The 21,928-nt window shown below is 34.5% G+C and overlaps 4 protein-coding genes across 4 annotated transcripts; 3 read left to right on the forward strand and 1 right to left on the reverse strand.

The window, feature by feature from the left end:
- The first annotated feature begins 452 nt into the window (after window positions 1-452).
- On the forward strand, window positions 453-4,238 carry LOC125199136 (formate dehydrogenase, mitochondrial). The gene is made up of 6 exons (XM_048097288.1): window positions 453-652; window positions 2,586-2,757; window positions 2,882-3,422; window positions 3,505-3,629; window positions 3,718-3,830; window positions 3,918-4,238. Exons 1-6 carry the CDS (start codon window positions 569-571, stop codon window positions 4,029-4,031), a joined length of 1,149 nt encoding a protein of 382 aa, XP_047953245.1. The 5' UTR covers window positions 453-568; the 3' UTR covers window positions 4,032-4,238.
- A 7,712-nt stretch (window positions 4,239-11,950) lies between these two features.
- Window positions 11,951-13,607, forward strand: LOC125201569 (protein NUCLEAR FUSION DEFECTIVE 6, mitochondrial-like). The gene is made up of 3 exons (XM_048099741.1): window positions 11,951-12,189; window positions 12,270-12,388; window positions 13,264-13,607. The coding sequence occupies exons 1-3, from the start codon at window positions 12,023-12,025 to the stop codon at window positions 13,281-13,283; spliced, it is 306 nt and encodes a 101-aa protein (XP_047955698.1). The 5' UTR covers window positions 11,951-12,022; the 3' UTR covers window positions 13,284-13,607.
- Window positions 13,608-15,853: 2,246 nt separating this feature from the next.
- Window positions 15,854-18,698, forward strand: LOC125223614 (serine/threonine-protein kinase STY13-like). Its single transcript, XM_048126834.1, has 6 exons — window positions 15,854-16,289; window positions 17,223-17,344; window positions 17,558-17,754; window positions 17,850-18,024; window positions 18,115-18,249; window positions 18,328-18,698. The coding sequence occupies exons 1-6, from the start codon at window positions 16,001-16,003 to the stop codon at window positions 18,532-18,534; spliced, it is 1,125 nt and encodes a 374-aa protein (XP_047982791.1). The 5' UTR covers window positions 15,854-16,000; the 3' UTR covers window positions 18,535-18,698.
- A 68-nt stretch (window positions 18,699-18,766) lies between these two features.
- On the reverse strand, window positions 18,767-21,424 carry LOC125223605 (peptidyl-prolyl cis-trans isomerase CYP38, chloroplastic). Its single transcript, XM_048126823.1, has 7 exons — window positions 21,099-21,424; window positions 20,720-21,025; window positions 20,430-20,629; window positions 19,752-19,987; window positions 19,488-19,630; window positions 19,330-19,401; window positions 18,767-19,236 (listed from the first exon to the last, which is right to left on the reverse strand). Exons 1-7 carry the CDS (start codon window positions 21,267-21,269, stop codon window positions 19,009-19,011), a joined length of 1,356 nt encoding a protein of 451 aa, XP_047982780.1. The 5' UTR covers window positions 21,270-21,424; the 3' UTR covers window positions 18,767-19,008.
- Window positions 21,425-21,928: the final 504 nt, after the last annotated feature.

Consider the following 21,928-nt stretch of genomic DNA (forward strand, 5'->3'; position numbering starts at 1 on the left):
AACCGTGAAACCAAGCAGGAACCGTGAAACACTCTCGCGGTTCGGTTCCGGTTCGGCAATTTCCAAAATCGAAACCGGCAGTTCTAAACCGAAACTGTGGGCACCTCTAGCAGTAAGTTGTACTCCCTCCGTCCCAAGATAAGTGACTTATATTCTTTTTTGGGGTGTCCCACTATGAGTGACCTATTTTCATTTTTAGCAAAAAGTCATCTCTCTTACTTTATTCTCCACCTACTTTATTCTCTCTTCTTTTCTCTATTTTTCCATCTCTCATACTTTACTCTTTCCATTTTAACTTATTTAAATATCATTCCTTAAATCTCATGACAAAAAAAAATAGGTCACTTATCCTGGGACGGAACGGAGAGAGTAAGTTGTAACTGACATTTTTTGGCAAACGACCATTATTGCCCACCTTTCCAACACGCTATATAAAGGCTGCCACTCTCTCTCACTTCTCGCACTTCTCTCCCGTTCCCCACCATACGGTGCTCTCTCATCACTCTCTGTTTCCTCCTAATTAATCACTTCTCTCCGTGTCTTTCAGTTTCAGATCTGAGCATCTGAGATGGCGATGAAACGCGTCGGTTCCTCTGCAGTTCGCGCGCTTACCTCTTCAGCTGCTTCTTCAGCTTTCACCAGACACCTCCACGTAAGCTGATCGCTCCTAATTTAAGATCATTTTACAACTGTATGGTGAAGTATTTTTCCACTTTATTCCGATAATTTCTTGGAAAGATTGTGCTAGCTGATCTCGTGTTCGTGAACAATTTCTTTTGAATTTCAAATTCAATTTTAAATTTTCCTCTTTTATCCTAATTAATCGTGGCAAAATTAATCATTTTCTTTTCGCTTGGAAGATAATTGTATAGAGTATAACGAAGACTCTATGGAGTTTGGACATTGACACTTCACGCTATTTGTGTGTACCTTGACGACGACGTATTTTGTCATATTATGGCGTGGCTACTTCAGCCAATAACTATAGGTCTGCTCCTTAGTTTGGCGGGCCCATTCTATCTAATTTAATGTTTTTTGAGGTGATATGTTTATTTTTTTTATGGAGTACTCTATTTATTTTAAATAATAGTACTCCCTCCGTCCCACAAAAGATGTGGGACGACACGAGATTTTAGGAGGTTTTGTTTTGTGTGTTAAATGAAGAGAGAAACTATAATTTTTATATTCATGTGAGAGAGAACTTTTTCAAAAAAAAAGAAATGTGACATCTTTTGTAGACAAATTAAAAAGGAAAGTGTGACATCTTTTGTGGGACGGAGGGAGTATTGTACTCCCTCCGTCCTGGAGTATTAGACTCACTTGTTTTGGGCACATGATTTAAGGAATTGATTAAATAGTTAAAGTGGAGAGAGTAAAGTATGAGAGAGAGAAAAAGTAGGGGAGAGAAGAGAGAAAAAAGTAGGTGAAAAATAAAATAAGATAGATGTTTTTTGCTAAAAAAAGGAAATGAGTCTAATATGTTGGCACATCCCAAAAAGAAAAATTGGTCTAATACCTTGGGACGGAGGGAGTAGTTGAATATAGTAGGAGTAATAGATTCAATTGTTCTTTTGTAGTAAAAGAGAATTTAGGGGTTTGGTTTCATTGTGATTTCTTCGATTTCGATCCATTGGATTTGATTTTTGCGTGATTATAATTATTACTCCCTCCGTCCCGGCTAAGATGACACATTGCTTAGTCGGTACGAGATTTTAGGAGTTATTGATTAAAGTGTTTAATTGGAGAAAGAGAGAAGGTGGGTGTAGGTATTAAAGTAGAGAGATGAAGAAAGATAGATATTTTGATAGGGGTGAAAAAAAATAGTTGAGTGTATTAATTGGAGAGAGAAAGTGACTAAATGAAATATGTCATCTTAGTTGGGACAAACTAAAAAGGAAAATGTGTCATTTTAAACTGGACGGAGGGAGTAGTTATTACTACTACTGTTTCCATTTCAAATACTAGTATATGTTTAATCTCAATCGTTGTAAGCCTTTTAGTAGTAGTAAAAATTAACACGGCATTGAATGTTGGTGGGTCAGGTGCTTTACCTTTAATTAGGTGATGACAATTACTACATTACAGAAAATAAATACATTTAAGGGATTAAAATTTATTGGGATGCATCATGCCTCTCATCCCCCAATATTTGGTCAAATTCTACCCAATTATTTGTGCCCCCACTTAATTGCCACATCAAATTTCATTCCCAATTTTGTTTCTTTATTACTCTTTAGTTTTATTTCACTTAGGTTGATTATGATTGATTGATAATATCCAATATATTTTTTAGTTATATACTCTTTCTAGCTTTTAATTTTCATATGCTTTATGATGTATTATAGTACAAAGGAGGCACATACATGAGACAGAGGCTCCCTGTATTTTGACACTTGAGAGTTGAGACGCCTCCTCAAATTTTCAAATGTGGAATTTTTAATTGATTATTCCATAAATATAGGGTGTAATATACTCAAGTTTTGAGTACACAATCAATGTGGTGGTGACAACATGGATAAATATCCATTGATATCCTCTTGAGAAGTTTTCAGCTTGATCATGTGATGTGTGTTATGTCTGTACAGGCTTCTCCTGGCAGCAAGAAGATTGTGGGCGTCTTCTACAAGGCAAACGAGTATGCTTCGTTGAATCCGAATTTCCTAGGCTGTGCTGAGAATGCATTGGGCATACGCGAATGGCTCGAATCCCAGGGTCACCAGTACATAGTTACCCCGGACAAAGATGGCCCTAACTGCGGTAACCAACAACCTTAAACTCGTCGAAAACATTATGTCTTGGTTCATTGATAGTAATTCTTAAATTTATAGTGCCAACTTATAAAATATTATGATGAAATGTCTCTGAATTTCCGAAAATGCAGAGCTGGACAAGCACATACCCGACCTGCACGTGCTGATTTCGACTCCCTTCCACCCTGCATATGTAACCGCGGAGAGAATCAAGAAGGCGAAGAACCTGCAGCTTCTGCTGACCGCTGGCATTGGCTCGGACCACATTGATCTCAAGGCTGCTGCTGAGGCTGGGCTGACAGTGGCCGAAGTCACCGGGAGCAACACTGTCTCTGTTGCTGAAGACGAACTCATGAGGATCCTCATCCTCGTCCGGAACTACCTGCCCGGATACCATCAGGTCATCAGTGGCGAATGGGACGTCGCTGCCATTGCTCATCGAGCTTATGACCTCGAAGGCAAGACTGTTGGAACGGTTGGAGCTGGGCGAATAGGCCGGCTTTTGCTCCAGAGGCTGAAGCCTTTCAACTGCAATCTCCTCTACCATGATCGCCTCCAGATGGATCCGAAGCTCGAGAGTGAGATAGGAGCTACATTCGAGGAGGATCTCGATGCAATGCTGCCAAAGTGTGACATCATTGTCATCAACACTCCTCTCACTGAGAAAACAAAGTGAGTTTGATTCATCTTCATCTCATTTCTTGATTTTGCTTTGTAGAAATCTTCGTGATGAATCTTGTCTTGTCTTTTGTAGAGGACTGTTTGACAAAGAAAAGATCGCAAAGCTGAAGAAGGGTGTTCTGATCGTGAACAACGCTAGAGGTGCGATCATGGACACTCAAGCAGTTGTCGATGCTTGTTCGAGCGGGCACATTGGAGGTACAAGAAGTAGCCATTTACATTGGTTTCAGTTCTCTCTTTACACAGATGTTGGATATCAGTTAATTTACCGGTTTATTTATATTAGGCTATAGCGGGGATGTTTGGTACCCACAGCCAGCTCCGAAGGATCATCCGTGGAGGTACATGCCAAACCAGGCCATGACCCCTCATATATCCGGGACTACTATCGATGCACAGGTAAGACATCATTCGTGATCTCGTACATACACACAAATATTTGTTTTTTTTTAGCATTGCTAAACTACAATGCTTGTGGGGATGCAGCTACGCTATGCTGCTGGGACGAAGGACATGTTGGATAGGTATTTCAAGGGTGAGGATTTTCCTGCACAGAATTACATCGTCAAGGACGGAGAACTGGCGAGCCAGTACCGGTAGACGGGGCTGCCTGCCTAAATAAAACGACTTCGTTTGTGCAACGTTGCTGTTCCTGTTTGATGAGGATTAATTAATGAATAAACGCTTTGTGCAGTAGAGATTCTTCACTGTGGAAGAACGCATAACTGTGTCTCTACCTTTAAACTTTTTTCCCTACAATGTTGTAACGCTTCATAACTTTTTATCAATACTTCAAAATTATTAAAATATGAAGTCTTCAAAATTTACTTCTAAATCAAAATTTTCATTTCCGTTGTTTTGGATATGAGTGGAAGGGACGTGATCAAATGAAAACTCTAAATATTGTACAAACTCAAAATTATGATCTGGACAATTGAAAAATGTCAACAGATCAAAAAAAAGCATCAACAGGAAAATGTCAATAGAATTTCAACGGTAGTCAATGATTGACGTTGTATTGATACTGTGTTTTTTTTGTATAGTGTGTCGGATATTGCTGAACAAAAAAAATTGTTGTATAGTGTACAAAATATTGTTGGCTGTCTGTTTCAGATTTTTTTTTTGCCACGTGGCAGTTTATTATTCGTCCACGTGTATAAATGATTGGCTACGAATAGTGGTATGAATTTATTTTAAGAGGTGGTGGCACCCTAACACTCCCATTCCCATGTAATATAAGTTTGTATTCCTGAGTTGAATTCAGTTATATGGCATACATCAATCACCAAACCTACTCTAGTGGAACAGAGGCTCCTCCTTGTCATTTCATTCCATTCCTACCAAACCAGACCAGTTAGTTAATATGCTATCATTCGAATAATTCACTTTGAATCTATTGATCGATCTGTATGCCATAGGCGGCTTTTCTTTTTAGGACAAGAGGCTTTTCTTTTTAGGACAAGACACCACAATCTTGTTTTACTTTATAAACAAAATTTTACAAATACTTTTTATTTATAAAAAAAAAGAAAAATGTATAATAAGGTTAAAATAATCATTTTAGATTGTTTTAGATTTTTATTTAAATTTATGTTTTGTATATATACCATACTACCCTTATGCATATAAATATTTATCTGTATTTAAAAATTACTTAGCTTAGAAAAATTGTGTGTATATTTATGGATGACTTGATTTAAGCAAATATATTCTCAAATCTACTCACCAATCTCTCATGAATTTCTAAACTGCTTATTACGTACACCCTCCGTCCCACATTTAGAGTCACTTATTGTTATGGCTCGGATTTTAAGAAAGAGTTGAAGTGTGTAATAAATGAAGTGAGATGGTGGAGTGTGTAATAAATGAAGTGAGATGGTGGAGTTGGTTGAAGGTGGGTCCCTTTTGACTTTTGATTTTTGTTTTGATTTATTTTAATATAGATAATGTCATTTTTATGTAATTTTGATGAAGAATGGGGTAAAATTATATGACCAAATATGGAAAATTCTAAAAGTGACTCTTAAACTGGGACGGACTTTTATGGTATAAAGTGACTCTTAATCTGAGACGGAAGGAGTAATATTAGTTTATTTAAATTCATTACATAAATATGCTTTTGAATTATTCTTTCTAACTTCACGCAATATTAGTTTATTTAAATTTAATTTAATATAATGAAATAACCTTTATTTAAATAATACTTTATACAATATTTTTTAAATTCTAAACTTATAGGTATTTAATAGATTTAATACTCAATCTTAATTTTATTTTTACAAAACATTATTGAGTCTGGAATTTATATTTAATAACACAATTTGATAACAAGTACAATATATAACATAGGTATACTACTAGTATTTTACAATTTAGAATTTTAAATATTATTTAATAAAAAAAATTGATGTGAATGACTATACTATTTCGTTTGACAATAACAAGAAAATAAGTATATGAATGCATGTATTCATTTTTATGACTAAGAATTTTAATAATTATTTAATACTAATAAAATAATTTGATGCGAATGACTATAAGTCTATAACCATTCATTTGGATGATAACACTAAGAGATTAAGTATGTATGTGCATTTAGTTATTTTTATGACTTAGATTTTAATAATTATTTAATACTACAAATAAAATAATTTAATGCGAATAATTATTACTATTTCGTTAGATGATAACATTTAGAAATTAAGTATATACACATGTACTCGTTTTTATGACTTGGAATTTTAATAATTATTTAATACTGAATAAAATAATTAGATGCGAATGATTATTACTATTACGTTGGGCAATAACACTAAGCAATTAAGTATGTATATGCATGTAGTCATTTTTATGACATAGAATTTTAATAATTATTTAGTACTAATAAAATAATTAGATGTGAATGACTATTACTATTTCGTTGGACGATAACACTAAGAAATTAAGTATTTATATGCATGTAGTAATTTTTATGACTAAGAATTTTAATAGTTATTTTATAGTACAACTAATAAAATAATTTGATGCGAATGACTATTGTTATTTCGTTAGATGATAACAACTAAAAATGAAGTGTATGCACATAGTAGTCGTTTTTATAACTTAGAATTTTAATAATTATTTAATACTTTCTTAAAAAAATAATTATTTAATAGAGTACTAATAAAATAATTTGATGCGAATGACTATAACTATTCCATTGGATGATAACACTAAGAAATTAAGTATGTCTATGCATTTAATCATTTTTATGACTTAGATTTTAATAATTACTAGTATCACCCCGTGTTATGCACGGCATATTCTATTTCCTTTAAAAATGTGTATAATAACAAATTATTATGGATTAAAAGTAGTATAAAAATACATTCTTATAATTAGGAGTACATAAATATTGATGACACAATGTTACCAAAAATTAAAAAATAAAAATAAAATTTTGTATCTTTCATAATAGATTCTTCGTGTTTTCGTATCTCCTAGACCCGTGCTCTATAATATACTGATATAGTATTCACTATAATTAGCCCATAAATATTATCGAAAATCTATTTGATACAATAAATCCTAAGTTTAATAGTGAAACAATGTCACCAAAATTTTTTTTTTAAAAAAAGTTTGCATCTTTCATGATGGATTCTTTGTGTTCTTGTTTCTCCTCGACTCGTACTCTTATAATATATAGTATTTATTATAATTAGCCAATAAATATTGATAAAATTCTATTCGATACCCTAAATCCAAACTTTAATAGTGAAACAAGTCAAAAAAAACTTTGCATCTTTTCATGTGGATTGTTCGTGCTTTTTGTTTCTTCGCAACCCATGCTCGGATGCTCCTCTAATATGCTCATTAAAATTAGCCATAAATATTGACAAAAATCTAGTAAATACAGAAACTTCATAAAGAAACTTCATAATGTACATCAACATCATATAATTAAGAATATATATATAGTTTAATAGTGAAACAACATCACAAAAAAAATTAAGAAATAAGAATAAAACTTTGCATCTTTCACGATGGATTCTTCGTTTTTTATTTTCGGCAATACACATTTTATGGTGCTAAATAGTTTAATTGCATACCTTTTAAGCAAACCTTCATACTTTCAGTCTAATTCTTCTCTATCAATTTCTTGTCATTCTCATACCTATATATATATACATATATATATATAGGGGGAATAGGGGTATATATATATATATATATAAAAGAACATGAAACTCGAAATCTATTGTCAATGCATACAAGATTTTGTTTCAACGTCTTTCAAGCATTGCATTCGGGCCACAATGTGTACATGGAAAGTTCCTGCTGAAAGAGTTATGAGTATATAATAGGTCGAGACTTGAAAGAGAAAAAGAAAAACAGAGAAGTAAAACTCTTCCTACCTAGCTAAAATAGGTCGTTTTTATCTAGCTCTCCTGTTGATCCTTATCCTCCAAACTCAAGTTCTTCCTCCTGCTTTCTTCAAATTTGTTCTCTCCATATACCTTGTACGTTATTTACGCTACATAAACTCTAGAAAGAAGCAAAAATCAATTAGCAACCCATAAAACCAAGAAACATCACAAAATTTTAAACAAAATCAAACAGATCTTCCAAAAAATCACAAACCCATATCAATTTTCTGCTCAAAATGAAACTTCTTCCATTATAAATTATTTTTCAAAAACCTTTAAACTTCATCTCCTCCAAAACGTAATAATAAGACAAACAACGTTTTCTTTTTTTTGGTATAAATGAGCCAATATTGCACAACCTTGTAAAACCTCCCACTCACTCTAACCTCGCACTCACTTCAACTCTTATCCACTAAGAATGAAACTAAATAACTGACTATTATATTTGTGTGAGTATTAAACTATCGGATAGAAATTTAAAATGACTACAAATATTATATAAATCAAAATAATATATAATGGTATTTACGTAAATATCTAGAAAACTCCCCTTTTATATATTTATAGATTTAATACTACAAATAAAATAATTTGATGCGAATAATTATTACTATTTCGTTAGATGATAACAATTAGAAATTAAGTATATATGCACATGTACTCATTTTTATGATTTGAAATTTTAATAATATTTTAATATCAATAAAATAATTAGATGTGAATGATTATTACTATTACGTTGGGCAATAACACTAAGCAATTAAGTATATATATGCATGTAGTCATTTTTATGACTTAGAATTTTAATACTTATTTAGTACTAATAAAATAATTATATGTGAATGACTATTACTATTTCGTTGGACAATAACACTAAGAAATTAAGTATGTATATGCATGTAGTCATTTTTATGACTAAGAATTTTAATAGTTATTTTATAGTACAACTAATAAAATAATTTGATACGAATGACTATTATTATTTCGTTAGATGATAACAATTAAAAATGAAGTGTATGCACATAGTAGTCGTTTTTATAACTTAGAATTTTAATAATTATTTAATACTTTCTTAAAAAATAATTATTTAATAGAGTACTAATAAAATAATTTGATGCGAATGACTATAACTATTCAGTTGGACGATAACACGAACAAATTAAGTATGTATGTGCATGTCGTCATTTTTAAGGCTTAGAATATTAATAATTATTTAATACTAATAATATAATTTGATGTGGATGAGTATTACTATACCGTTGGATAATAAGACTAAGAATTAAGTATGTATGTTTATATAGTCATTTTTACGACTTAGAATTTTAATAATTATTTAATACCACTAAGAAAATAATTTGATGCGAATAATTATTTCTATTTCGTTGGATGATAACAATTAAAAATTAAGTGTATATACATGTAGTCATTTTTATGACTTAGAATTTTAGTAATTATTTAATACTAATAAAATAATTTAATTCGAATGATTATTACTATTTCGTTGGATGATAATACTAATAAATTAAGTATGTATATGCATGTAGTCATTTTTATGATTTATGGAGTGAGAAATTAATATATTTGAGATTTATGCAATTGTTTAATCTCATTAGTGTTGATTGAGTATATTTAGATGATTGAGTATATTTTGATAAAAGAATGTAATTTGATGAGTTGACTTTTGATATGAATATGATTGATTACTGATAAATGATATAATAAATGAATTGCCTTTCCTTTTATAATTTAAAATAAGGATATATTAGTCCATATATTATATCTTGGAGACATTATGTCTCTAAATCATCACTCTTAAAAAAAAATTTACTAGTAGTACATTTTTCTCCGATTGAATCCATAATTGTATCATTCTTCATCCATTAAAAACACATCTAAGACCACTATTTTCTTAAAATGTGTTCCATCAAATATTAATGATTGAATCAAGTGAAAACATAACGATAGTAAAAAGTAAAAACTATTACTCCGTCTGTCCTTCAAAATTTGGCATCATTTGATCCGGTACGAATTTTAAGAAATATAATAGAAAATGAGTTGAAAAAGTTAATGGCATGTGAGTCATATTTTTATAGTAGTATATTAGTTTTAAAATAAAATGTGAGTGAGAATGAGTTAGTGGAATGTAAGGTCCACTACCAAAAACGGTAAAAATGAAAGGTGACAAATTTTTAGGGACGGAGGGAGTATTTCGTAAATTCTTATTACTCCCTCCGTCCGCCATTAGAAGTCTCATTTATGGGCGGCATGAGTTTTAAGAAATGTTAATAAAAGTGGGTAGAAAAAATTAGTGGAATAGGGGCCCACTTGTATATATTAGTTTTAAGAGGGAACATCTTTTTTAGTCCACGAACTTTGCCAAAGTATCATTTTAGGTCCGTGAACTTTGAAAATATCATTTCAGGTCCATCAACTATGGGTTAATATCATTTGGAGTACTTTTTAACTATTTCCAAATTTTTTTGGACAAAAATACCCTTGATACCTTAAAGGGCATATATTTTTAATAAACTTATCCTATACTCATATTTTTTTATAAATATCTTTACTATATATTTTTGATGAATTTTCAAAATATAATTTGACCATCAATATTATCACTTAATTTTGTAATTAAGTGACATGCAAGAAAAGATTCTTATTAATTTTTTATTATTAAAGAAAAGTTCTTTATTAAATTTTAAAATTCTTTAATATAAAAATTGAAGAAGCAATTTTACTTGCATGTCACATAATTAAGTGATAATATTAAAGGTCAAATTATATTTAGAAAATTCGTCAAAAATATATTGTAAAGATATTTATAAAAAATATGAGTATATGATAAGTTTATTAAAAATATATACCCTTTAAGGTATCGAGGGTATTTTCGTCCTAGAAAAAACTTGGAAATAGTAAAAAAGTACTTCAAATGATATTAACCCATAGTTGATGGACCTGAAATGATATTTTCAAAGTTCACGGACCTAAAATGATACTTTGGCTAAGTTCGTGGACTAAAAAAGATGTTCCCTCTAGTTTTAAATGAAATGTGAGTGCAATGAGTTAGTGGAAGGTGTGATAAAAGTGAACCAGGACTCCTATTCACGGACGGACTAAAATGAAAAAACGGGACTCCTATTCGCAGACAGAGGGAGTAATTCTTAAAATCAAAACCTGCATTCTAGAAAACATCCCTAACCCCGTACATGTAAAAAATGACAATTTTACTACTCGTAAATTGATGATTTCTTCTCTCAAAAAATCTCTTATAGACAAATTTTTAGATGTTTTGCTAGCTATGACGAATTTTAAGGCATACTTGGAAGATATTGAACTTATCGCTCATAAAATTTTGTGAGTATCCTTTTACCAATTATAATTCTGTCTTTGTTATCTACTTATTTTGATTATGGTTCCTTTTGAATCATTCTTAAGAATTTTATAAATTGATATTCAGTGTGCACCCTTACGATACAATGAATATGTTATGATAAAGGACAAATCAGCTACGTTTTTGTTCTGCGTTATGTTATCTACTCATTTTAATTATGGTTCCTTTCGAAGCATTGTTAAGAATTTTATAAATTGATATTCAGTGTGTAGGTATGCAATAATCATTCTTAAAATGTTGTTACCAATACTTAGAAGAATTATTGTAGAATAAAATGAAACGATACCATATTATCTTCTCTGCATTATTCTATCTCTTACTTTACCATTTCTCCAATTTAACTACTCCCTCCGTCCCATAAAAGTTGAGACAAAACTTTTGGGCACGGAGATTAAAAATTTATATTAAATAAATAGGAGAGATGAAAAAAGTAGGAAAGATAAGAGAGAGTAAAGTAAATGATGGAATAAAATAAGAGTGATTAGATGTTTTGTCTTTAGTTAAAAAAAGAAATGACTCAACTTTGTTGGGACGGACTAAAAAGGAATACGACTCAACTTTTATGGGACGGAGGGAGTATTTATTATCATTTTTATAAAACGAGTGCAGAAACGGAAGTGTGACTCCTAATGGGAGACGGATAGAGTAATAAATTCTATACAAAATTAAGAATCTATTACTCCATTTTATTTGAATAATTTAGGGTGGCCAACCCGACCCGAATTTCCCCAGCTTCGAGGTTGTACGGTTCTAGGGTTTAAGATCCAGAGGTTTTTGAAATCCAACTCTCAACCATGGCTTCCTGCGCCAGAAATCTGGTGCAACGATCTTCCAACACCGCCAAAACGCTGCTGTTCCGCACCCAATCATCGCATTCCGGAGCACCCAAGCTCAGTGGATTCGCATCTACCTTACCGCGCCCGTCACCTCGCCCCCGTCCCTTCTTCTCCTCCACCTCCAGGTTCGCTTCAAAATTATCCTCTCCTTCGATAATTAAGCGGTGATTGTGCTGAATAAAGATGGAATTTGTTGAATGCTTAGGCTGCCGGTGGAGCTAGGGTGTGGAGAGTCGTTGATGCCCCTCCATTCTGCGACGGCGTCGGCATTGCTGAACTCGATGCTCTCTTCCAAAGTTGGGCGCTGGGGTTATCTCTCAGAAGGTACTGTTTGGAATCGTTGTTAGTTTTTTCAGTTTCGAATTGTTGGGATTTAATTTCCACACTATTCTGGTGCTTGATTTCTTTGGCTTCCTACTGATATATATGTACAAATGTAGTGTGGATTTTTTTCATTTAATGCTATACATTTGGATTGATCTTTGATGATAGTGTTGTATTAGAAGGTTTATTTTCTGCTCTTGAGGAGATTTTAAAATTTATTGGTGTCTGAACTAAAACTGCTAAATCTCTGAGAACAGAAGCTTGTAACCAACCTTAAAAACTCTCTTGTTTGGAAGTGTGGAGAATAAGCAATAGTGATCAATTTATGGTATAGGAATACAACCTTATGAACGTTCTAAAATAGAAGTGTTTAGTAACTGCCAATTGATGGAAAAAGCATAGCAAATAGGAAGAGAGATTCCAATTCTTCATTTCCATGTATTTTGGATTCGTCATTCATTCATTAGTCTGAGTTTGAATCGAAGTAAGGCCTTTGTGTCTGACTGGTTAGTGGTTACCAGTATTAGCTTCTGCCTTGATTGTTAATTTTGTGAAAAGCGAGCTCTTTATGGTAAAAGCAGTCAAGAAATGTCTAGCAAGATGCAATTACATGAGTGCACTCATGATAAGTACTATTCATCTTGATGAATCATGGACATGGTATATGCTTTGTTATCACATTCAGCTTTATTCAAGATTTGGATCATGACTTATTAGGATGTGATCTTTCTCTAGCAAAATGTAATCAGATCAGTGCACTCACGAAAAGTATATTCTCTTTGATGGATCAATATAGATGCTTTTGCTGTCACAGTCAGCTTTATTCAAGATTTGAATCACGAGGTTATCATTCTTTCTCTTTTGCTTCCTATCAGGCTTCGCGACTCCACTATAACAGGACCTGTAATGAAGAGTTTGGGATGACCACTGCAGCTAATTCAATCATCTTTAAACTTTAAAATAAATGTATCACCAAAATGGTTGTGTTGTTGCTAGAATATACCTGCTCCTTCAATTTGTAAAATGTGGTTTTTTGATGTTACACCATAGGAGGTGATTTTTGTTCGTCATTTTTGATGCGCTCATTATCCTAGACATGCTTACTGGTTGAATTGTCTTTTGAGATTCAAAGTATATTGATACTTATGTGGCCATTTTGGAAGGGGAAACTGGACATGTAAGCCACCATATATTCAGGAATAGTTTTTTTCTTTCTGCATTTTACTGTCTCCTTTTGTACAAGGATCAATTGCGTATGGCTTGAAGTATGACTGGCAGTTCTACGTTTGCTTTTCTTGATCAAGTCATATAGCTTCTCGTTTTGTGATGAGTTTGTGAGATCGACTAAATAGAGTTGTTTTGTTTTTTTGGCCATCGTTTGTTTCCTTGGGTTCATTTCTTTGGTAAATACGTTAGGGAAAAGATACTAATCTAACCTAATAAAAATATTTTCCTTCGAACTAATCCATTATTTGACTATTTGCACACACATTGACACATACCTAAAATGATATGGGATGGTTAGGTATGCATACATCTTTAAGTCCTGATGCTTGTTACATTTGTTGATTATAAATCCATTCTATTTATATGATTGTGTTAGTTCTATTACTTTCTCCCCAACTTTTTCTTGCTTTGTTCTGGAATTTCATGTTTAGATGCCGTATATGAAGCACAATTATCACACCACCATTTTGGTGCTTTAATAACTGATTTTTGTTTCTGGCTTATGAAAAAGAGAGTCGATTTTCCCTCTAGTGTTGAGGGAATTTACCCTACATGAGGTAATACATAAAGAGTGGACAACATCATTTGTTCCCATATTCATTCATTTGTATACTACTCCTAACTTCTAAAAGCTGGCTAAAAAATGTTATTAGTAATTAAATTATATTATTATGTTGTCTATTTGATGAACTCTAGCTATTGGAACATGAAATGATTGAATATTTTTAATAATGTGCCTTTTTTTGGTGTATATTGCTTGTTTTAAATATCCGTAGCATCTTTTCTCAAAAAAGGTTAAAGAGTAGTTCTATAGGCTATTGGTTAGATATTGAACAAAATAATGTGTGGTTAAGACCAATTTGCCTAATTTATTGATGACAATCGGTTTGATTTTTAACTTTTTAAGTTCAAAAATCAAGTTCCTTTGACGACAAAAGGTGCCATTGTTTTTGTTTCTTAGTAGTATCATTTATTAGTACTAGGAGTAGTATTTATTTCTAAAGTGGTAGTGGCTCGAGCATAATTTGCTAGGGAAATGGCCTTCCTTAGATGGACCTGTTCCATATTGCTCATCGACTTAAATAACTTTCTTCTTTATACATAATAATTTTTATGTCTATTTTCTATTCATATAACCTAATAATTATATATGAGATTAAAATTGTTTTTTAAAATGAACTGAGTTAGGACATGTGAATGCAACGGTGCAACAAACTCGTTCTGCAATTAATGACACCGTGACCGAGAATATAGTGTTTATTGAATACTAGTAGCATAGTAGTAATATTATATAGGGAGTAAATCATTAGAGTTATTTATAGTAACATATTCTAAACAAAAACTTGTGTGTGTGCACATCTACACCAGGTTCTAAGTTCCAGTTTGGAACTGATAACCGATAGTTTTGGTTTGAGTTTACAATTGATCGCTTTTAGCCAATTTTTACCGGTTTGTTCTTGGACTTTCAACTATTTTCACCAACAACTAATTTTCTAAGTCATTTCAATTAGGCTTGTCAAAGTCGGATGCATTTTTGTTTCGGCCTAAATTGATGATTTGCATTCAACGGCGTCTCTATTCTAAGTGGACAAGTTACACATTTTATGATATATTAGTGAAGATGGTTTGTATGTAACAAGACATCCCTATTCTAAGCGGACACATTAAAGAATTTATGTGTATTTAAAAAGGCATCCCTAATCTAAGTGGACACGTTGAAGATTTTGAGATATCAATGAAGAATCTTGCTTTGGGAAATATATATGATAAATGATAATGCAATGAGATTGCATTGCAATCATATACTACTCCACTTGATATTCCAACTTTTTTGCCGATTGTTTACAATGTGATATTATAAATTCTGTAAAATAATAGCAACACCACAATTTTACTATTAAAAAATTGGCCCATATCTTTGGAATTTGAAAGTCCGTATCGTACAAAATCTAATTAGATTTATCTTTTTTTTATTAAAAAAATCTAAATTGCATAGCTTTTAATTTTCAATCAGTAAAGTGAGATTAAAGAGTGGCCACAACAGATGTTTGAATTATATCATGTCTCCATAACTTAAATTAAACGAAATAAATATTATCATAATATGCGTGTGTTAGATTCAATGATAAAGTGATTAATATATAGGCTAAAGATTTTGAGTTTAAGTTTACCTTTATATATTCTCTAAAATCTTTTCACATTACAATGGACTATAAATTCAATTATTCGAAAAAATGCAGCACAAATTAATCTGTGAAATTAATATTTTCCCAAATCCCAACTGATAAAACTTCCACACAATGCCAAAGAGAGAGTAACAGTAGCTTTCACTAACTAATCCAACACAAATACCCAAACGACGTCGCATTTGCGCTTGCCGGAGAAATGGCGGAGGAAGACGTCCACGCCGGCGGCGGATTCGTTAGGGCGGATCAGATAGATCTGAAGAGCCTCGACGAGCAGCTCCAGCGCCATCTCAGCAAAGCTCTCACCATGGAGAAGAAGAAGCAGGAGAATGGAGGGAATCAGCATCGTCAGCAGGATGAATTGAGGGAGATTCCGGTGAAGCACGGCTGGGAAATCGACGCCTCCAAGCTCCTCATCAAATCGGTGCTGGCGCGCGGCACTTTCGGCACCGTTCACCGCGGCGTTTACGACGGGCAGGATGTTGCAGGTATATGTATTGATTTCTTTTGATTTTATGAACTCAAGCGAATGTGATTCAATCTGCTGTCTGTTCGTGATTTCAATTTCAGTTTCCCCTTTTTTTTTCAAATTGGTGAAAATAGGTTTTAGATAGCCACTGCTTCGAGTTCAGAAAATCTGGCTAACTGTGCATTCCATGTGTTTGTTAATTTGTCCCAATATCAGTAGGCATAAAGCTTGTAGCAATTCTGGTCATTTTTGCTTCATAGACAGTTACAGGTGCTGTTCATGTCAAAACTTTTGATGAAAAGTAGAATTACAAAGAGTAAAGGTCAATTTTGATCCTAAACATATGACTAAAATACGAATTTGGTCTAAAACATTCACTTACTTTTTGAAAAACAGGTCAATAACAAATGAAAATGTCGTCGAAGTAGTTCTTTTTTTGACGGTTCCGTCAAAAAAATTACGGTCAACGCTAATTGCACAGTGGCATGACCGTTATTTTTTTTACGGAACCGTCAAAAAAGGACCACTCCAACAAGGATTTCATTTGTTATGGACCTCTTTTTCAAAGAGTGAATGTTTTGGACCAAATCCGGATTTTGGGTCATATGTTTAGGACCAAAATTGACATTTACTCAATTATGAAAGAAAAAATAAATTATGGCCCTCGAATACTTTTGATAATTCATACACCACCATTTATAGAAAAAAGTGGATATCGATGTAAAGATAAAACTTATGCAATAGTTGAACTGCATAGGTCAGACTAATTTTCAGCTGCTGCTCTGTTTTTATTCCGTCTCCCTTTACTGATCTTAGTTTTTGAGCGGTGACCTGGTCGGCTCCTGAATCTGTATCCCAATTTCTTGTCTCATTTGAAGTTCTAATGTTTGAGGCTGAGAGCATTGGATTCATTTTGTTTGCACTAGTAACAATTGATTTCTTCTGTCTCTAGTAAAACTTCTCGACTGGGGTGAAGAAGGCCACAGAACACAAGCTGAAGTATCTTCCCTTCGAGCAGCTTTCGCACAAGAAGTTGCAGTATGGCACAAGCTTGATCATCCGAATGTAACAAAGGTAGCGATTTGCAGCTTAAATTTTATCTTCTATTTCTAATTGCTCGTATCTCTATTAAGATGTGATCTTGGCCTCAGTGTGAGAACAAACTCAAGATGCCTTTTGCTGTTTGGGATTCGCATCTTAAGCATTAACTTAGAACTATCCACTTTATGATGCTTTTTCGAGTATACCAAGATTTCTTCATGCCTTGGTGCTGAATCACATTTGTAGTTTGTTGGAGCTTCGTTGGGTGCATCAGAGTTGAACATACAAAAAGACGGGGGCCATCTGGGAATGCCGCGTAATGTCTGCTGTGTCGTGGTCGAATATCTACCTGGAGGTACCCTTAAAAATTTCCTCATTAGAAATTCAAGGGCGAAACTTCCTTTCAAAGTTGTTATTCAACTAGCTTTGGATCTTGCACGAGGGTAAGACTTCGCCTTGATCTAAATGTGATATATATTGATTTTATATTTTCTGGTATTATTACAATAACTTAACTATCCATGCCAAATTTTCACAGGTTAAGCTATCTTCATTCTAAGAAGATTGTGCACAGGGATGTGAAAACAGAGAACATGCTTCTTGACAAGAACCGAACGATCAAAATCGCTGATTTTGGTGTTGCACGTGTAGAGGCTTCAAACCCTAACGAGATGACTGGGGAGACTGGTACCCTCGGTTACATGGCACCAGAGGTATATATCTATGTTATCACCCTGACGCTTACTAAACGCGTTGTTAAGGATTATATTATACGGAGAGGCTTATTTTCTTTGCTATCACAGGTCCTCAATGGCCACCCTTACAATAGGAAATGTGATGTATATAGTTTTGGTATTTGCTTATGGGAGATATATTGCTGTGACATGCCATTTCCAAATCTCAGCTTCTCCGAATTGACTTCAGCTGTTGTGCATCAGGTACATAAACCTAAACTCTCTGTTCTTCAAATTCTTCAGTTTTGACCTAAATCAATTGAAAATCGTCATCGTATACAGAATTTGAGGCCCGAGATACCTAGGTGTTGCCCGAGTTCTATAGCGAATGTGATGAAAAGATGCTGGGATGCCAACTCGGACAAGAGGCCAGAGATGGTTGAAGTGGTTGCCATGGTGGAAGCCATTGATACATCAAAGGGAGGAGGCATGATTCCTCCCAATAAATCTCAAGGTTGTTTCTGCTTTCGCACGAGTCGAGGGCCTTGAGAAATTTCACCTGTTTATGATGATGATGATGTTGCCCATTCATTTGAAGTTTGTACAGTGTTGATGTAATCATGTAATTGTTATTCAACAACCAACTCTGCATTGTGAAGATTAATAATGTATTGATGTGATGCAGATAATATTATGGAATATTTGATGTGCCAGTTATTTTTGAAGACCAATTGAATCTGTGGTTTTATTGAATCGCTTCAACATACAACGAGGAAACAAATTTATGGAATTACAGAACCGTAAATTACAATGAAACCACTCTTGAAAGTTAATTTACAGACACAATTATTTGCTACAATACGAGAAAACATATATGCTGTGTTACATCAAGAGCATCCCACAATTTATTTGATTTTCAACAAAAGGATATAGTAATAACAACATAACTGATACAAAGAATGAGTCTCGTTCGCTTGGGCAGAAAATTCGATAGATGAAACTGATAGCAGAAACTAGCTTTACCTAACTAGCAATCTTGTAGCTCGGGTTAACAAGATTATCTAAGCCTGCTACCACTTGGATCGACTCTATAACATCGCCAACCTTGAGGTCTGCTAAAAGCTCTTCATTTTGCGTTACATAGCCGAACACTGCATATCGACCGTCCAATATGTTGGCATTGCTAGGAGTTAGTTCACTTTCTTTCAACAGCCAAAATACCTGACTTGATGCAGAATTGTCCTCGAATTCCTGAGGATTACAAAACGAATGGCTTTCAAGAATTCTGCTCTTCGAAGGCACTGATATCAAATGATAGAGGCGAGGAAAGCTTAGAATTTTTACCTCTCGAGCCATGGCCATGGTTCCAAATGCATTGAATGGAAGCTTTGTTTGAGCCTTGTATAGGCCGAGCTCCTGTACAACGACGTGCATTATATGAAATTCACAAACGAAAACGTACATGTCAGTAAGTGATTCCATAAGGTATTGTGAATACTTACTTCTAGAGTTTCTCCATAGAAGGGTGCCTTTTCTCCAACCACCATAATTTCAAGAGGTATAGTGCGGACTTTTTCTGTACTAGGGTCGATGAAGCCCTCAGCAGGACCATCAGGATCTCCTGTTTGGACTACAAAGCCGTCCGCTGGAAAAGAAACAAAATTACAGTTCTATAAGTGTTACTGAAATAGATAACACCAGATAAAAATTAGGGAATGTGTACATTTTTTCAAGATTAGTAAATAAGCCTTCTTAGGTATACTTGCCTCTTTGGATCTCCATTCCGTCATAGAAATGTCGTTGCACCAAATCCACAAAATTTCCAGAAGTTACAGGGGCATTGTAACCATCCAAAACTATACGAAACACACATTCCTCCAAGTTAGGGTTGTCCTTGACCTTGACCTTCATATCTACAGTTGCTCTTCCCTTCAGCAATGGCATGTTTTTGTACTCTTCCGGTACTTCATACGGAAAGCCATCAACCATATCCTCTTCAACTCTGCAGAAATCCAATGCCCCAGGAATCTCAGCTGCAGTCAATGACAAGGGTCTAAATGAGATAAACATATTTTGGGAAGGGCTAATTCTTCGTTTTTTTCTCCGATCTCTAGACCTAAATCGGATCCCACTACAAAATCTTCGAAGACTAAGGCCTGGAGTGGTTCTAATCCGCTATTGAGGTTTGAGAATATCTAGCCGGTAACATCACCTAAATGACAAACTCGTGGAAAGTATCAGAAGTATTCAAACTCCATAAAAATACTCAAATTCACGCATCATACTAAGTGAATTTGAAGCACGCGTATATGTGATATAGCTAAAACCATTTTAATCCTATTGTGTTTCTCTCTTGCAAGATAACCAAGATATGAAAACATGCCAGAATCTCAGCAAATCATATCTTTAAACACTGAGATTACTTAACAACCATCTCAACTCACCCTCCAACATAATTGAGCAGCTCCTTCTGCTTAGGTGCGACTCCATCCCGGTTCCTGTCCTCCACGATCTTCATCATCTCATCAAATCCCGCCTCCAGTTTGTTAAGCAGTGCAATCCCATCATCCACCTTCGACTTTGCCAGACCTTTAACTATCATAGTCCTACCTTCCTTCAGCGCCCTCGACGCCTGCCTCACATTCTACACCTCAAGCAATACAAACAATCATCAAAAGCACAGCAAAAAACAACAATTTTGACAAAACACAACAAATCACACAAAATTCCTCACTCTTTCCACAGAATCAAGGGCTTTCACACCAGCAATCTTCAAACTCTCCGTTATATCTTCCAGAGGCTTCTGCACCTCCCTTATCGCTTTGTTATCAATAGGCAATGCGTATCTCAGTAAAGCACCAGGGTCCTTAATTGGCGGCCCGGAAATCAGAACTGAAACATCCGGCAATGCCGGAGCAATCGCTGCAGCATTGGCCGATTCCAAGCTCCCCAAATCGCTAAACCCACCCAATAAACCTACTGCCAGTGCAATCGAAATCGCGCCCTTTTTAATTGAAGAACACCAATCCCTCTGCTCAAACTTCATAGCATGAATACTCTCGATTAGAAACAGAATCATCCAAAATTAGTAGTAGCAAAATCGTGGAGCTCACCTGTTCAGAGATTGATTCAATTGCATTGGATTTTTGCGAGCACAGAGGCTTGAATTGATGAGTGGAAGGGGTCGATTTGATGCAATTAGATCGAGAGGTAGGGCTGGCAAGCTTCTGAGGTGCTTCGAAGCGTGAAAAGGAATGAGTGTGGCATGAAATAATGGCCGCCATTGGTGAAAAAAGCTCGCGAAGTTTTCAGCAAAGCGATTGCAGCATTGGCGGATTGCTAGGTGACTAGGAAAGGGAAATTGATTGATTGGGGAGAGAGAGGATAAGGTTATGTGGCGGAAGAGAATCTAGAAGAGGGCACAGAGAGAGAGAGTGATGATGTGGAGAGAGAAGAATCGAGTCAACCTCACACTCTAGATAAGCTCATCTTCAACATTTAGCTTTGCTGATCCGACCCGTTTTTAACCGGATTGTGGGTTTCGGATTCGGGGCCCGACTCGAATTCTATCGGGAGATTAGATCAACACAGACATTTAGTGTAACTGCTTTGGGTTACAAATGTGACAAAGTGTCATTCAAGGACGCGTGCTGGAGCTAAACCTGGACTGGTAGCATCTGGAGGATCCGAACGTAGCGAACGCATGTGGGCATCCTTGTGCCGGGCTTCGTTTGCATGATTCACCACCACGTTATGTTGGCCGTGTGTTCATCGCAAAATTAGATTGTTTATTTGGTCTATTTTAGTGGACCAAAAAGATTAAGCTAAGCTCGTATAAAGTACAAGCCCAACAACCATGCCTAAAGAACAGCCAAAAGACCATTGACAAATCCAAGTCCAAAGTTCCAACACTGGGCCTCAACGTCGGTGCGCGCGAGTGTGC

This window comes from Salvia hispanica, chromosome 1 (genome assembly GCF_023119035.1).
Source record: "Salvia hispanica cultivar TCC Black 2014 chromosome 1, UniMelb_Shisp_WGS_1.0, whole genome shotgun sequence".
Taxonomy (NCBI): Eukaryota; Viridiplantae; Streptophyta; class Magnoliopsida; order Lamiales; family Lamiaceae; genus Salvia; species Salvia hispanica.

Bases quoted from the DNA above. Each gene is read 5' to 3' on its own strand.
- LOC125199136 (XM_048097288.1), top strand. From the start codon at position 569: ATGGCGATGAAACGCGTCGGTTCCTCTGCAGTTCGCGCGCTTACCTCT. The intron at 653-2,585 runs GTAAGCTGATCG...ATGTCTGTACAG, and splicing joins CTTTCACCAGACACCTCCAC to GCTTCTCCTGGCAGCAAGAA. The intron at 3,630-3,717 runs GTACAAGAAGTA...TATTTATATTAG, and splicing joins TTCGAGCGGGCACATTGGAG to GCTATAGCGGGGATGTTTGG.
- LOC125201569 (XM_048099741.1), top strand. From the start codon at position 12,023: ATGGCTTCCTGCGCCAGAAATCTGGTGCAACGATCTTCCAACACCGCC. The intron at 12,190-12,269 runs GTTCGCTTCAAA...TTGAATGCTTAG, and splicing joins TTCTTCTCCTCCACCTCCAG to GCTGCCGGTGGAGCTAGGGT. The intron at 12,389-13,263 runs GTACTGTTTGGA...GCTTCCTATCAG, and splicing joins CTGGGGTTATCTCTCAGAAG to GCTTCGCGACTCCACTATAA.
- LOC125223614 (XM_048126834.1), top strand. From the start codon at position 16,001: ATGGCGGAGGAAGACGTCCACGCCGGCGGCGGATTCGTTAGGGCGGAT. The intron at 16,290-17,222 runs GTATATGTATTG...TTCTGTCTCTAG, and splicing joins CGACGGGCAGGATGTTGCAG to TAAAACTTCTCGACTGGGGT. The intron at 17,345-17,557 runs GTAGCGATTTGC...TCACATTTGTAG, and splicing joins ATCATCCGAATGTAACAAAG to TTTGTTGGAGCTTCGTTGGG.
- LOC125223605 (XM_048126823.1), bottom strand. From the start codon at position 21,269: ATGGCGGCCATTATTTCATGCCACACTCATTCCTTTTCACGCTTCGAA. The intron at 21,026-21,098 runs GTGAGCTCCACG...CATGCTATGAAG, and splicing joins TTGAATCAATCTCTGAACAG to TTTGAGCAGAGGGATTGGTG. The intron at 19,237-19,329 runs GTAAAAATTCTA...TGTAATCCTCAG, and splicing joins CCATGGCCATGGCTCGAGAG to GAATTCGAGGACAATTCTGC.